The following is a 13,916-nucleotide window of genomic DNA, read 5'->3' as shown; positions in this document are numbered from 1 at the left end:
ATGACTTTTTATTGGGTATTTTCTATGTACCAGGTACTGTGCTAAAAGCTTTATAAATATTATTTTGTTTAATCTTTTTAATAAGGCAGTAAAATATTATTGGCCCCAATTTATAGATTAAAAAACCATTCTATTAACTTACTAAAGTTAATAGACCAGTGATTAGAACTCTGATATCCTAGGTTTGGAGTCAAATTGTAATCACAAAAACCACAATGTGATATTGCTCTTTGGGGGAATTCAGAACAAAATAACTTTAGAATAGGAGGTCTAATGTCAAGTGAGAAACAATGTGTTCAGACAAACATTCCAGTTGGTAAATATAAAGATTACAATACCTCAAAGTTCATGCATGTTAATAAAACTTATTCTCATACTTGCACTCTGACCCACTTTTCCTTTCAATTTGGTTAACAATGGTGAGAAACTTGGACTACAATAAAACAATATAAAGGAAATGAAACATTAGAACAGGAGAGGAACAGCTAAAGACATGAAGGGGACAGAATGACACCGAAGAAAGAAAAGAAAAATACAAATAACCCTAAGAAATACAGAGTACATCTTGGGATGGTCACTAAGTGAAGAAGTCATCCTGGGGAGGGGGTGTCATTCACACTGATAGTCCTGAGAAGAGCTGTCTTATCATTCATGTTTTTTTTACTTAATCCTCCTGAGGTAAGCAAATGCACAACAAATGTTACGACAGGGTTTTCATTCAAAGATTTTGTTTATTTAATATTTTTTTAATAAGTTTTTTCTCCATGAATTAGTTGCACTTCTGATTTCTAATTTTAATGAGAGTTATAACATTTAACATTACTTTAAAATCAGTAGAAAGAGCTGTATGATCAGGGAGAAATTTCCTCATATTTTTCAAAAGATCAGTATTAATACCAACAGGGGATAGATGCTGTAAGCATCAAAGAGTCTGGTCCAGAATCCTTACTTGAAGCAGTAGCAATCAACTGACTCCAAAGTCCTTGCTCTAAAAATGGACCATACTCTGCCTCTTGGCTGAATATATTATTGACCCACCAAGTCTATAACATTAGCTATACAGTAATTCAGGTAACTATTTAAATTGCTGAACACTAAACAAACTAAATCTATGAATGAAAATCTGCCATATTTGGATTACACATTTACTTTTCTAAGTGATACTCTATAGAGACAGAGTAGTCTGGCCCAGAGACTTACTCAAAAGCAGAGTGAATAGTTCAAGAGAAAAAGCTCCAAAGCTAAGAGGAGCTCATGTCAGATCAGCTGACCACTTATGATCTGCACGACCTGAGCAAGGAATACACTCTCCATGCCCCAGTTTCTTTGTCTACAAATGAAGATAAGAGTAGCATCTATCTCAGGGTTTTTGTGACAACTAGATTGCTTAGTACCTATAAAGCATATACAATACTACTGGCACCTAAGGGATCTGGAGTGTGTGGGGGGACCCATTAAGTACTTCCCCATGTCCTTGGCCATCGTGGGGAACCATTAAGGTCTTCCCTAAAAGAGTACTTCTGACTGTCCTTTGCCCAGAGTCAACAAGGTTTGGAATCATGGAGGTTTCAAAGTAATTAAGACTCTCTCAGAACAATTGGTGCTATTGTTCTGTCTGCTAGATAAGATTAGGTTTGTGTTGCACCAGGGTATTGTTTGACTTGCCTGTGATGTATGTACTTTGGACTTGCCTTTCTTGCATTCCTGTGTAACCAAGCTAGAAACTGTATAAAAGGGCCACTTGGTGCTAGTAGTGACTAGTAGCCCTCCAATGCTTAATCCTCACTCCTCCCTTCGGAACCCGTACTTTTGCCGGCTGGCTCTGGCAGGAGTGCCAGTTTTTGCTTTTGTTGTCTTATTTGTTTACTGAATATACAATGTTCATTTTATAAGCCAGATAACTGATGCCTAGAGAGGTTAAGTCACCTTGCCCAAGGTTACACAGAGGCCTGGAGTCCAGTCTCCTGCCCCAGGGCCCCCTCCTCTGTCCCACTATTTTGACAGCCTTGCCTCCACACACCCACTATATATTCCTTTCTACATTAGTTGTGATTGATTCTCAGCATCCACATGTACTCTTCAGTCCCTATAGACATGCAGAAAATGTTTCTACAATAGTAAAGACAAATGACTCTGAAGCTGATTGAAGATTAGTCTCCAGGTTTCTGCTGAGCAGACCCCAGCAATGTGTTCAGATGGTTATCTGCTTTCTGTCACATTTGCAAAAGGCAATTTTCTCTTTATGTAAAAAGAATCAACAAACTGTAAGCTTCAGGCCTCAGTAGTCTAAGTCCATCCCTACTTAAATGGATGGCAAAATGGGAGGGAAGCCAGACATTGATACACAGTAGGCAATAAAGGCTCTGTACGTGGCTATTATAGAAAAATAATAAATAAAACCTCTCTTTTTTAAGATGAAAGCTAAGTCCCATTCTACAAAAGTCTGGCTCCTTCTTATCCTGAAGGTTGCAACTCAGTTCTCATCTCATTATAAACCTTCCTCGATCATCTAACTAAAATAGCTTTTCCCTCCTCTGTTGTTGTTTTTCAATTATCAGGGTGTTCTGATGGTTTCTCCATAGCACTTAACACCATCTATATTCTTTGATATATTCACTTTCAATACCAAATTTCTTCACAGAGTCTGACACATAATTAAAAACTCAATAAAGGCTGATGGAATGCATGAAGGAATGAACAAATAATCCCTCTTTGTCAATTCTCGGCTTGGATAGGGATGCCCCAAGAAAGGTTCTCAGAGTGTCCAAGACTGAGTTGGGCCTCTTTCCTGCACATGCTGATCTCAAACCTTCAATATCACTTATAACAGTAGCTGGAATTCTATTCCCTCAACAGAGGGTTGGCTCCTTTTTACAGACCCAGAACATCCTTCACAGTTGTGTCCCTAAAACTTATCAAATAGTGGGCGTTCAGAAAGTATTTGATTTGATTAGATTACTATCCTCTATATGTAAGACTGAACATTGGTATGCTCTTTTTCAAACAGTACTAACATTGTTTGAATATCTGTTTTGAGCCCGGTATTGAACTAGGTATTATCATTTATAAGACCAAATACTTAGCAGTCCAGTGGTAGATACTGTTTCACCATCTCACAAATCAGTAAATGGAGAACTTAGAGCCTGAGGTCATATAGCTGGTGAGAATCAGGGGCAGCATTTGAACCCTGGAACATGAGACTCCAAAGTCCTTGTTCTAGCCATTGGGCAACTCTACCCCCTGGTGGAATAAGATTATTGATCCATCATGGAGAGCCTTAGGAGAGAATATTTGGAACTACAGCATCTGATCCTTTCTGCCATGCTTGTTTTCCTGTCTTCTCACATAGTTGGTAGACTCTTTTAGGCCCTAAACAAAGTCTTTACAAATGTTGTGTGTTTTGTTGATGCTGGGAAGAGTGGTTTAAACACAGTAGGATGCAGAGAATGCTGCTTTCTGCTGCCTGACAGAGCAAATGGTTTCAGGCATCTTGACATTTCGCACAGTATCAGCTTCCTCTCCAAAGGGAAAAGAAATCTTGCCTTTTTCAGACTCTCAGGAGAAGCAAATGCTAAGTTAGAAAAAGTATGATGGGGAAAGAACATACAAATGACAGCATCAAGAATGGCCCTGGCACCTGTCACTAGCTTCAGTGGTTCTCTTGAGGAGCTTGCCTGGGCAGAGCATGGCAGTGCCTTATAAATACATGAAAGGATCTGAACACATCCTGAAATCAGGGGGCAGGTGACTGAGCTGAATGAGCACCAAATGGGAAAATTACAAGCAGGAGTGTTTTCCCACAGGCATTCCTTCCTTTTCACTCAGACTCTTTCCTCCATGCACTCTTGGTCGTATGCAAATTCCCCAGGACTAGAAATAGGCATTGCAGGAATTAATCTGTTGAATGTGCTCCAGTCCCTCCTACGGTGCACATCTATGGGTTTTAAACACAAAACAGACCATGCACAAAGTGCTCCTGCTGGCTGACAATAAGCTCCAACTGATTTTTTTTTCACCAACTATAAATAATTTCTTGGAACAGGTAATAAGGGAATACTGAAAGCTAATGAGCAATTACATAGTAAAGAAAAAGTGCTTGCAAGAGATCCAGATAGTCAGGATTTAGTATTAACTTCCTGAAGATTCCAACAAATCTTAGCCTTTCTGGACCTCATTTATACTATATGGTTAAGGGCGGGGGCTTTGGATTGGAATCCTATTGCTGTTCTATCTTGGCTGTGACCTTGGATTAATTACATTATCTTTCTCATTCTCTTTTTCTCCATATATAAAATAGGGGTATAATACCACCTTCCTTCATTGAGTGTGGCAAAATATAAATTTTAAAGTGTATATAAAGGGCATTCTTTATGGGCTAGCACCAGGCTTCATAGATGCTGCTATTATTAATGATATGACTAGTATCACTGAACATCACGGAGTAGTTTGGGCCAGGATATTTGTGAGATCTTTTCCTGACCCAATGTTCTAAGTCCCCAAGAACTGTGAGTACATGGAGACGACAGAGTGAGTTTTGGGATTATAGCTCCTGTCAGGTTGGAATCAGTGACAGAGGCTGTGCTGGGGCTCTGAGAACTTTTTCTCTGCACTAACCATATTTTCTACCAACTTATCTTTTATTGTAATTCTTTGAATTCTGAGACCTCACTGATAGCAAACAAATCACTGGAGTGTGTTTTTCAAAGACAAATCAACCAGTTAAGAGCTCAGACCCCAATCACCCCTTTATGAAATTATAATACCATGAGCCAGTATATACTTGCTCTGTCATCCCAGTGCTGGGTACCAGGCAATTTGGGACAGGCCCTATGCCTTAGAACCTATTAAAATCACCCCAACTAGCCAAGCCTAAGCCTGCCTGTTGCCTTTCCCATTCTTTCTTCCTTGCAGAAAGTATGGACGATGGGCCGGGCATGGTGGCGCACGCTTGTAATCCCCATGTTTGGGAGGCAGAGACAGAGGATCGCACAGGTTTTAAGAGACCCTGTTTCCAAATAAAAATATAAAAATAGGTCTGGGAGTGTAGCCCGGAGGTAGAAGGGCTTCCAGGAACCCCAGTACCACCAAAAAAAAAAGAAAGTACAGATGAAGTTCTTGCATAGAGTTCCTATCTCCTCTCAACCATCATGGTGATTTCTGATTACCTGTGTGCCCCCTAACCATGCACCTTTCTCTTGTGATCTATGAGTGCAATAAGCTATCTTCTCATTTTGTTGTTGTTGTTGTTGTTGTTGTGGCATTAGGGATTAAACCCAGGAATGTTCTATCTCTGAGTTTCATTCCAAGTCCTTTTTACTTTTTTATTTTTAAACAGGGTCTCACTAAATTGCTAAGGGTCTTCCTAACTTGCTGAGGCTGGCCCCAAACCGGCAATCCTCTTGTCTTGGCCTCCCAAGTATTACAGGCATGTGTCACTGCACCCACCTATAATATCTTTTCAACAGCATTTATCCCTTAATCTGCTGGGCTTATTGCACTTACATAATAATAAAACATATTTTAAGACACTCTCTTTCTCTAGGCCTCCATTAGGAGTGAAGGACTGCTATCCTTCTCTGGGTGGATGCATACTATCTCCTTCATTAGATTTTGATGTATCAATTGCTTTCATATATAGTTCTATATGAGTCAGAATCACCTTTAGCTGCATGCAGAGCAGGAGGCACATGATTAATGAGCAGATAGCCACGCTGAGAAGAAAAGCACCCTGCTTCCTGTAGATGGGCACAGACAGATCTGAGCCAGAGCACAAGACTCAGCAGGTGGAGCTGTGCCTGGAGAGCAGCCTCCCTCCCCAGGGCACAATGCATGTCTCTGTGTGGCACCCCTGGCCTCTGAATACCCTGAGGATGAATCCCTCAATAACTCAGCCAGGTCAGAGCTAAAAAATGGGAGGGAGAGAAGAAAAGAGGTGTGAAAGAAGACAAAAGACAAGGAACAAAAAAGAAAAAGAATGGGGTAAAAAAAAGGAAAGTAAAAATCATAAGTTTGCTCTATTTTTTGAGGAAATACTAATCCCCTCTACAAACCTTCCCCTGCCTCTTTTAAATCTATATTCTCTAATTGGGTTGTACATTTTCCATGTTAATCAAAGGATTAGTTAAAATCAATTCTGGGTTTTGGACTTGAACAGCGTACACTCAATAAAACAGGAAACCATGTCAATTTTTTTAAGCAAAGGAAATTGTCATTTATACAGAGAAACCATGCCATGCCTAGTTTCAATAATTTCTGGCACTCTTGACTTTGCAAATATTTCTCTAAGGCCCAATGTTCTTAACTACCAATCTAGACATGGAAAATAAATACAAGTGATATTCTTCTCAGTAATGGATATAATATTGTTTTTTACTTTTTTATTTTTAAGACATTCACTCCAGTCTTTTTTCAAATTTAAACTAATTTTTAAATTAGAAGTAAAATATTATAGATCCCAGCTAAAAATATTTTTATAATTTAAGTTAAATATCACCATCAATTTCTCTCCAATATAATCCCAACATCATTAAAGAGACAAGAAATAGAACAATCTAAACATTTTGGAATCTCTGAAATTTTGGTTTTTGTTGTTGTTGTTGTTGTTGTTTGTGGTACTGGGGATGGAACCCAGGGCCCTTCTACCTCCAGGCTATACTCCCAGACCTATTTTATATTTTATTTGGAAACAGGGTCTCTTAAGCCAGCTGAGGCTGGCTTCGAACCTGCATGATCCTCCTGTCTCAGCCTCCCAAGCGCGGGGATTACAAGCGTGCGCCACCATGCTCGGCAAAACTCTGAAATTTTGAAAATTTTTGATTTAAGAATAACAAAAGTAAAAAATTAAAAGTGTAATATGAAATGTTACCATAGCAAAAGACTAAATGATTTATAAATATACTAATGGTATTCAATGTTAATAACTAAGTAAAAATAAAGGATGATATTTCTCTAATCAAGTTTATTCCAAGGTAATAATTAACTTCCATTGAGTGGGTAATATGTGTCTTGGAAGAGATAGCAATGTTTCCAGTAGCTGTTGAAATTCTTTATTTGAATGATGGACCATTGATATGAATGATGGTCCTGTTTGTGGGTCAGAAAAATTCCTGTACATCACATAAGGAAAAATAAAGCAAACTCAAGAAAGAAAACAGAAGAATCTATCTAAATAAATAGGCTCTTCCTTCAGGATATCTTAGAAATACTACCTGAAATCTAGCCTCAAGTTTAATTTTTCTATGTCTAGTAAATTCCAGTGGCAAACAAATGTGAGGTTTATTGTAGTTTTCAGAAAACAGCACTTACCTTGAGTGTAAACTTGGTGTAGTGAAAACTAGAGTGGACTAGCTAGTAAAACAACCTAGATTTTAGGTTCTACTTTTGCACTAACTATAAGGTCAAATCAATTAACCTCTCTAGATCTTGGTTTCCTAAACTGGTTCTGTTTATGGGCAGTTAAAAAGTAATAAAGTGATCAGAATCATATCAACACCTGCAACCTTTCTTGGTGATGGTCACAGTGCAGTGAACTAATCCTGGATGGTTTTCACACTATAAAACTGTTCACTTCTAGCTGGGCGTGGTGATACATGCTGGTAATCCCAGCATTGGGGAGGCTGAGGTAAGAGGATTGCAGCTCCTGGACAGCCTCAACTCATTAGTGAGGCCCTTTGCAACTCAGTGAGACCCTGTTTCAAAATAAAGAATAAAAAATAGGGCTGGGAGTGTTGCTCAGAGTTAGAATGCCACTGGGTTCCATCCCCAGTAACAAACAAACAAACAAACAAACAAACAAACAAACAAAAAAACTCTTAATTCCAGTACTTAGGAAGCTAAAACAAAAGGATCACAGGCTTGAGGACAGCCTCAGCAAGTAGTGAGACTCTCATCAGCTTAGTGAGGTACTGTTTCAAAATAAAAAATAAAAAAAGGCTGGGGGTAGAGCTCAGTAATAGAATGCCTCTTGATTCAATTCAATCCCTAGTAACACACACACACACACACACACACACACACACACACACACACTCAAATGCAATATCCCAGGATGCATTGCCCAAGATTTTCATCTTCACAAAACAGTACTGTATTTAATATCTCTTTTTTTTTTTTTTTGCAGGTCTGGGGATGGAACCCAGAGGCATTTGACCTCCGAGCTACACCCCTTGCCCAATTTTTATTCTTTTTTTTGAAACAGGGTCTCACTGAGTTGAAGAGGGCCTAAGTAGCTGAGGCTGTCTGTGAACCGTGATCCTCCAGTCTCAGCCTCCCAAATGCTGTGATTACAAGCGTGAGCCACCACCCCCAGCTTTTAAAATCTCGTAATTACAGCAGCAGAGTGAAGGAGGCACACCCAGCATTAGGATCTGATAGCTCAGCCTGGAATTCCCTCTCAGTTACTCAACTTGTATGGTCCTGAACACATTACTTAACTTTTCCCATCTCAGATTCCTCAAGTAAAATAGGAATGAATGAATGGGTCATTAATATAAGGCTTTTAAGTCTTAGTAAGTGATAAGAATTAATAGATAAGAAAAATATGTATTCAAAAACTGCTAGCTATATATACTATTTATTCTATTTGGTATTTACTCATTGAAGTACATAATTATTCCATAGCATTATTTTTCCTAAGCTACAAAGTCAATAAACATAAAATCTTTGTGTAGTACTGTTTTTGAATATGTCACAATCTAGCAGACCAGAAAATATACACTAATATAAAACTAATTTCCATATTCCTAGAATCACATGCACATTAAGAGCCACCAATGCACTTAAAGAGGGAGAAATGAGTCTAGATTTTTTTTTTTTTTTTTTTTTTTTTGGTGGTACTGGGGTTCCTGGAAACCCTTCTACCTCTGCGCTACACTCCCAGACCTATTTTTTAATATATATTTTTATTTGGAAACAGGGTCTCTTAAGCCTGTGCAGCTGGCTTCAAACCTGCATGATCCTCCTGTCTCAGCCTCCCAAGCACGGGGATTACAAAGCATGCGCCACCACGCCCAGCAATGAGTCTAGATTTCAATTGCAAAGATATTAATGACAATTAAACCACTGTTGTGAGTGAGGAGAGGGAACGCTGAGGGATGTCAAATAACTGATGCCTGGGGTGCAGATGTCTCCAGAACAAGTGGCTGGAATCCTGGAATGAGGTTCTAGGCTGGGCCAGCAGTGAAGAGTCTTCGAGGTTTTTATGAGCAAATAAGACGACCCAACTGAAGGGATGGGAAGGGGAAAGTGGGAAATTCTCTAATGTTCATGATGTACATTAACAAACATATCAATGTCAATCACTAAGCCAAACATGAGAAGGAGGGAGAGGAGGGAATGGGGCGGGAATTGGGTAAGGGCTAATTGGGTGATGTGTGCATCTATGCCTCCACCATCTTGTATGACATTGAGATGTATGACTTCAATAAACCAATGAAAAAAGGCAAAAAGAAAAAGAGGCAGTGAGTTAGAGATGAGTGTGAACAGAACAACATGTCAGAGGCTTGGCATGAATTTGCAGAAACTGAGAAGCACAAGGAGGTAATAGAGTGAAAGTACTCAGGGATTTGAACTGGCTTCAGTTAGCTAGAAAAGAGCGACATTTGTGCAGAAGTGGGGCACTGGCAGAAACACCTGGACCTTGGAATCAAAAACAGTGAATAGAAGGAGCTTGGGCCTGGTAGCAACATCGTGTTTTATTTTTTCTTGTTTTTATGCTACTGCGAATTTGAACCCTGAGGCATTCCACTCTGAGCTAGACTCCCAGTAATTTTTCCTTTTTTATTTTGGAACAGCGTCTTACTAAACATGCTCTGGCCTAGAACCTGTGATTCTCCTGTCTCAGTCTCCCAAGTACTGGGATTATAGATGTGTACCACCACACCCAGCAGTATTGCATTTGAAACTTTTTTAAGTCTGAGAAATAATTTACATTATTTAAAACATATTTGCTTTGTTTTAAGGATAGATGGCTTTGTAGTACAACAAATAGTTTCTGCCAAACACCTAGATGGAAAAATTGCTAATGATGATAAGACTGGCTGAACGTAACATGTTGGGATCTTGCCTAAATGATTAAAATGAACATTTAAAAATATTGCTAAAACATAAAGAAGAGAGGAGGAATGAGGAGCTCTCAGACACAAGAATGATTACTCTTTCATATGAGCAGAAAGAATACTCTCATGGAGTTAAGAGTTGTGTGGTTATTAAATAAAATAAATTTCAATACAATACAGCCTCTGAGAGTTAAAAGAGACCCTCCCAGCAAAATAACTGTAAGGATTGAGAATGCTTAGTGTGAGATCTAACCATCCAAGTTCTAATGCAAGTTCTAGTTAGACTTGGAAAACTTCAGAGTTAGAATAAGTAAAGCAGCAACAATCTGTTATAAACTGCCTAAGAGTTCACCTGTCTATGCATATGCATGTTTAAATTTTACTCATAGGATTTAAAAATGTTTAAAGGCATGCTGAATATACAGATAAAAATAAGTTTAAATGCCACATTCCAGGGTTTGTCTTTCAGCTTTCCATTTTTCATTTTTAAGAAAGGAAACTTACCTTCCATCCTACAGGACAATTCTGGCACCAGCACTAAATGGTAGTAGCTGTGAGTACCTATATCTGGTTATTAACCTTCTCGTCTAAGATACTCAGGGCAGACTATTTTCTGTGACCGAAAGAGCCAGATCTATACTGCCAATTTTATAGATAACAAAAACTGGGACAGAAGGATTCACAGACTTGCACAAGGTCACCCAGATCGCAAAAGGCAGAGCCAGACTTCTCATTGAGTGTTCCTTCTGACACCAACACAATAGAAGTTTAGTGTTGTTTTTTCTTCCAAAGACTGTTCAGGAGCACCACTTGACAATGAGGTACAATCCAGTGCTCAAACCTTCAAAAGGCATCACCCACTGTCTTTGAACCAGAATGCTTTATAGCAAAGAAGGTAAAAATCAAAGCTTGTGGATCCCATAGGGACAAAAAAAAGGGCAGAGAGTTTTTCTTTACACACTTATATGGGCAACACTTCAGACTGAAGACCATCCTCAGTTCAAAGTCACTTACCCAAATCTGAAGCTTGATTCTCTTTTCATTTTTGAATACAGTCTTTACTTTGAAATCGATCCCAACTGTGCTGACAAATGCAGATGTGAAGGAGTCATCCGCGTAACGGAACAGGAAAGACGTCTTCCCCACGCTGCTATTGCCAATGATCAGCAATTTGAACATGTAGTCAAAGTTCTGGTCAGAAGAGTCTTTCTGGCCGTACCTGGCATCTTGGGCAGAGGCCATCTGTGAGGGGGGGAAAAAAAACAGGTGTGCATCAGTCTCCCATTTGATCTGAAACGAGGAGCACATTCATTATTGGCCTTGCCAGAAACAGATGTCACACACTCAGGAGGCAAGTGGAGAGAGCTCCCCAGTCTTTCTCTGATGCTGGTATCCATGGCAATAATTCCCTGCTGGAAGACAGAACTGCAAATCTTACAGCTCTTTCCAGCTGTGTTGGTGCTGTCACTGCTCAGCATTCAGAACCAATCAAAGACACCAAAGGAGGCATCTCTAAGGGTAACATGAAAAGCAAAGATATGAGGAATTGGCCAAGGCTTGAGAGCTCTGAAACTTTGTAATCTCAGTGATGGAGACACCAAAGTGACTGAACAGCAAGGTGTTTCTTCTTACATTATCTAAATTATTAGTCACTCTTATTTTCTAGGGAAGTCACCCAAAGTATGTCCTCATTTCATCTATTAGAATTGTATGAAATCAATATCTTAACATGATGAGTCTCTTTCAAATGAAAAAGAGTGATGATGGCAAATTCAAAAAGTTCAAACCATGTGCCATGCACTGTAACTACTTAACCTTCACAACAACCCAGTGACGTGGGTTAGTATAGGAGGCAGAAGGGCAAAGGAAGTCCCAGTAGACAGTGGAATGCTAGAACAGCTAAGAATATGCAGTATTCATCTAAGCTATTATCAGTTGTCTGAAGTTAGGTGAGTGTGTATGTATGTGTGTGTAAGACAGAGGGGGGAGAGAAAGAGAAAAAAGAGAAATGGATTATTTACAGATAATTAAGTAAAAGGGAAAAGAAAAGATGATGAGGTATTCCCCTTCTGCTGATATTTATTGCCAGCAAGAAAATGTAATTATTGTTTTAAGAATAAGGAGGAATGGGAAATCAGCATTTATCATGAAATACAAGGGCAATAAAGATTCTGCTTGAGCCGGGCATCATGGCGCATGCTTGTAATCCCCACACTTGGGAGGCAGAGACAGGAGGATAATGCAGGTTTGAAGTCAGCTGTGCTGGCTTTAAGAGACCTTGTTTCCAAATAAAAATAGGTGTCTGGGAGTGTAGCCTGGATGTAGAAGGGTTTCCAGGAATCCCAGTACCACCAAAAAAAAAAAAAAAAGATTCTGCTTGAATTTTACATTTTCTTACTAAATGTAAACATATGTATTTCTCTTTTCAAGTCCACCTAATAACACAAATACATTGAGCAAGTGTGATGACTTATAAGGAGAGTTTGCTACTAGGCTAAACTGGGTTGCTAAAACAGGAAGATTTCACTGCCCTGCCATCATGGCTACTTCGCAGCCCATGTGCTAAGGCAACCCCCTTCATCCTCAGCAAAAGCAGTTAACCAAGGGCAAAATGGAATTATAACTCTGGGCTATCAATTTTAGCAGTGAGTTTTACTCTAATGACTTCTGATGTCCCAGTAATCTAGGTGATTATTCTCTTTGGCACTGCCATTCCTGCAGATACAACCATTTACCAATTAATATTCTCTCCATGAGATACTAAATCAATAGGCCTGCAAATAGCCCTCATTTAAGAAGGTTATTATATTTTTTCAGCCTAAATTCTAGGTTCTGAACCAAGAATGTTTAAGAAAGCTGCAGCCACAAAAGACAGTTTAAATTTCCTAGGGCTGCTCGTTCACTGAGCTGACTAGCCTACTGCATAGTCCGCAACCCCTAAGGTGGTATTCTAAGACCTGTGAGTCTCCAGGGTACCTTTACAGAAAATGTGACAAAGATGGTCATGTAAGTTTTGTTCTTGGGTCTATTTGTGTGATTAATTAAATTTATCGATTTGTGTATGTTGAACCATCCTTGCAACCTCGGAATGAAATCGACCCAGTCATGATGTGGATGCAATTAGCCAGTAATTTTTTAAGAATATTTGCAGGCCGGGCATGGTGGCGCACACTTGTAATCCCGCACTAGGGAGGTGGAGACAGAAGGATTGTGCAGGTTCAAAGCCAGCCGCACTGGCTTAAGAGACCCTGTTTCCAACTAAAAATATAAAATAGATCTGGGAGTGTAGCCCAGAGGGAGAAGGGCTTTCAGAAACCCCAGTACCACCAAGAGAGAGAGAGAGAGAGAGAGAGAGAGAGAGAGAGAGAGAGAGAATTTTGCATCTACGTTCACCAAGAACATCAATCATCAATCTATAGTTTTCTTTCCTTGAAATGTCTTTTTTTTTTTTTTTTTTTTTTTTTTGGTGGTACTGGGAGTGGAACCCAGAGGCTTTCTACCTCCGGGCTATACTCCCAGACCTATTTTTATATTTTATTTGGAAACAGGGTCTCACTAAGTTGCTGAGAGCCTCATTAAGTAGCTGAGGCTGGCTTCGAGCCTGTGAGATCCTCCTGTCTCAGCCTTCCAAACGTGGGGATTACAAATGTGTGCCACCACGCCTGGTGCCTTTATTTAATTTTGGCATCAAGGTGATACTGGCTTCATAGAATGAGTCTGGGACTATTTCATCTCTTTCTACTTCATGGAATACTTAGAGAAGCATTGGGATTAGTTCTTCTCTAAAGGTCTTGCAGAATTCAGGTAGGTATCCTTCTGGTCCTGGGCTATTATTTGTTGCAAAGCTCCTTATTACTGTTT

At 39.4% G+C, this 13,916-nt stretch overlaps 1 protein-coding gene across 1 annotated transcript in view; it reads right to left on the bottom strand.

Annotated features, from left to right (window-relative positions):
- Positions 1-13,916, bottom strand: part of RAB3C (RAB3C, member RAS oncogene family) — a gene marked incomplete at both ends in the record, with an annotated part of 243,394 nt that overhangs the window by 208,434 nt on the left and 21,044 nt on the right. The window contains one exon of the mRNA XM_080696781.1: positions 11,070-11,297. Coding sequence (XP_080552907.1) covers positions 11,070-11,297 — 228 coding nt within the window. The remainder of the gene's footprint in view (positions 1-11,069; positions 11,298-13,916) is intronic.

This window comes from Muscardinus avellanarius (assembly GCF_963383645.1).
Source record: "Muscardinus avellanarius genome assembly, chromosome: 1".
NCBI lineage: Eukaryota > Metazoa > Chordata > Mammalia > Rodentia > Gliridae > Muscardinus > Muscardinus avellanarius.
This window is presented reverse-complemented; position numbering and strand designations above follow the sequence as displayed.